The 3,289-nt window shown below is 43.8% G+C and overlaps 1 protein-coding gene across 1 annotated transcript; it reads right to left on the bottom strand.

The window, feature by feature from the left end:
- Positions 1-935: 935 nt before the first annotated feature.
- Positions 936-3,062, bottom strand: LOC123739381 (ladderlectin-like). Its single transcript, XM_082964608.1, has 5 exons — positions 3,031-3,062; positions 2,766-2,847; positions 1,604-1,738; positions 1,154-1,292; positions 936-1,003 (listed from the first exon to the last, which is right to left on the bottom strand). Exons 1-5 carry the CDS (start codon positions 3,060-3,062, stop codon positions 936-938), a joined length of 456 nt encoding a protein of 151 aa, XP_082820734.1.
- Between the last annotated feature and the right edge of the window lie 227 nt (positions 3,063-3,289).

Raw genomic sequence — 3,289 nt, 5'->3', positions numbered from 1 at the left:
GTGAGACTGGAGATGCGCGTTCACGAGACTTCTAAAAAAAATTATTTCAGTCTTTGAATGAATACAACGTTGCCCGGTTGGAATATTATCGCTATTTCACGAGAAAAGTAGCATAAAAATAGATTTTAAACAGTGTTTGACATGCTTCTAAGTACGGTAATGGAATATTTTGAAATTTTTTGTCACGAAATGTGCTCGCGCGTTACCCTTCGGATAGTGATCTGAACGTACTCAGAATATTGCAAAATGTGCTTTCGCCGAAAAGCTATTTTAAAATCGGACATAGCGATTGCATAAAGGAGTTCTGTATCTATAATTCTGAAAATAATTGTTATGTATTTTGTCAACGTTTATCATGAGTAATTTAGTAAATTCACAGGAAGTTTTCGGTGGGTATGCTAGTTCTGAACATCACATGCTAATGTGAAAAGCTGTTTTTTGATATAAATATGAACTTGATTGAACAAAACATGCATGTATTGTATAACATAATGTCCTAGGAGTGTCATCTGATGAAGATCGTCAAAGGTTAGTGCTGCATTTAGCTGTGGTTTGGGTTTATGTGACATATATGCTTGCTTGGAATCGGACAACGGGGTTCGATTCAGGAGAAGTGTATCTATAAAATGGTGTAAAATAGTCCTATGTTTGAGAACTTTGAATTATGACATTTTGTGGTTTTAAATTTGGTGCTCTGATTTTTCACTGGCTGTTGAAAAGTGTGGGACGATTTTGTCCCAACTCCCCTAGAGAGGTTATTAACATTTCATTTACCAAAGATGTTATGTGGTACTTCACACTACAGAGTTTCATAGTTGGCTCCAGCTGGTGTTTTGTATAAATGACCACTGAACAAAAGGTAACATTGCAGACGGTGCCTTTATTTAAAACAATCTGAGAGCTTCTCCAATGAAGCCTCTCCCAAAATGTGGACATCAGCGCTTACTGGAACACAGGAATGGACGTTTGAGCCAGCAAGGGGCATCATTCTGACCGCGGGAAGCTGGGAAAGAGAAACAGAAAGGTAGGTATTATTTTTGTTTTATAAATATGTAGCTATAAAAGGAATAAATTCCCTTTAAGGTGTATTTTACTACTATCCAAATGATTGATGTATAATGAGCGGGAGACGAGTCTGGGGACAGGAATGTACCTCCATAATTCATCTCCATGCAATGCTCCCGGCCGTTCGTGTTGTCTTTCACAACAAAAGGGTCGGAGTTAGAGGGTTGACCCGGGGCCCAGTTCTGGTAGTTAAACCTGGACCCGTCGCTCCACAGCCAAAGACCCTCCTACAGAGCACACAGGACGATGCATCACCAGCAGACAGTAAACACTATATATACACACTGTAGTTACCTGGAGAAATGTAACCACTCTCAGACTCCTAGACAGAGCTATGGATACCAGGACTGACCATCTATGAGATAAGCATGATTTAACCATGGCTTGAAGCTAGACAGTGTTTGTAATATTAGATAACAAGCTTAGAAAACAAACTGATATGTGGGTTAAGGCACCACCAGGCCTTTATAGGTTCTATTCATCAAGAATCAATGCATCCTATATGTTTCAGGAGTGTTGAACAAACGGTGCTTCTGACCTTGATGGCATCGTTGGCTCCAATCCAGGTGCGCTGGACTTTCCCGGTACTATTACTGATGACAGACTGAAGGAAACGATACTGGGGAAGGCTGTGCACTGACGCCAGGTTACCTCCCAGGAGCAAACATTTCCTCTGGAGAGAGAGAGAGAGAGACAGACAGACAGACAGAGAGGGAGAGAGGGGGAGAGAGAGAGAGAGCCAGAGAGAGAGAGGGGAGAGAGAGACAGAGAGATAGAGAGAGAGACGAGGAGAGGAGAGAGAGAGAAACAGAGAGTGAGTGAGGGGTGGGGATAGAGAGAGAGAGGGGAGAGAGAGAGACACACAGAGACAGAAAGAGAGAGAGAGAGACAGAGAGAGAGAGAGAGACAGAGACACAGAGAGAGAGAGAGACAGAGACACAGAGAGAGAGAGAGAGAGACACAGAGAGAGAGAGAGAGAGACACAGAGAGAGAGAGAGAGAGAGAGAGAGAGAGTGGAGAGAGATAGACGAGGAGAGAAGGACGAGGAGAGAGAGAGAAAAAGAGAGAGAGTGAGGGGTGGGGAGAGAGAGAGAGAGAGAGAGAGAGAGACAGAGACAGAGACAGAAAGAGAGAGAGAGAGAGAGAGGGGAGAGAGAGAGAGACAGAAAGAGAGAGAGAGAGACAGAGAGAGAGAGAGAGAGACAGAGACACAGAGAGAGAGAGAGACAGAGACACAGAGAGAGAGAGAGAGAGAGACACAGAGAGAGAGAGAGAGAGACACAGAGAGAGAGAGAGAGAGAGAGAGAGAGTGGAGAGAGATAGACGAGGAGAGAAGGACGAGGAGAGAGAGAGAAAAAGAGAGAGAGTGAGGGGTGGGGGAGAGAGAGAGAGAGAGAGAGAGAGAGAGAGAGAGAGAGACAGAGACAGAGACAGAAAGAGAGAGAGAGAGAGAGAGGGGAGAGAGAGAGAGACAGAAAGAGAGAGAGAGAGAGAGACAGAGAGAGAGGGGAGAGACGAGGAGACAGGTAGAATATAAAGATAAATAGAAGGAATGGCAAGTCATGATATAGTTGAACATACAGAGTCAACTGCAACCCTGTATGGCCACCAGACAGGGATGGAAATAGCCTCCTCACTAGTCCAACTATAGTGCTTTTCAGACCAGGCTTCTAGATTATGTACAGCAGACATCCAGGTACCTCTGCCTCTGGCCATGTGGTCTGGACGGGGACGTAGTGATAGCAGTGTGTCGCATCGCAGGGCCAGCCAGGTGGGCAGACTCTGTGATCACACTCTGTAGGGGGGAAGAGATCATCATTTAGAAAGATTAAAGATTAATAATAAAATAACATTATTTCAGAATGCTTTTTAAAAGACTTGGGGATCTATTCAATCAGCGTTACAGATTCCATGCTAGAAATTTTAAGGTAATTTCAGATTGAGCAGTTTGCATGCAGCGTTTACCGTGAATGCTGTCTCTGCTGAAGACGGAACATTGCCTTTAAATTTCAAACTGAACGAACCTAGATCAGTTTCAGAACTATGAAACCACAACAGACCTATAAAATAATTCTATTTTAGCGAATACGACGGGGGCCCCAACCAGGAGCTCGGGGTCCAGTGACTGTTAAACCAAAACCTAGGTCACTAGGTGTTAAGGTTGCAACAATAACATCAAATAAAATCTGATGAGTGTGAACAGGTCACCAAAACCTTTGGTCAG

This window comes from Salmo salar, chromosome 18, assembly GCF_965601325.2.
Source record: "Salmo salar chromosome 18, fSalSal1, whole genome shotgun sequence".
Taxonomy (NCBI): Eukaryota; Metazoa; Chordata; class Actinopteri; order Salmoniformes; family Salmonidae; genus Salmo; species Salmo salar.
The sequence above is the reverse complement of the archived record's forward strand: the minus strand, read 5'-3'. Positions and strand labels throughout refer to the sequence as shown.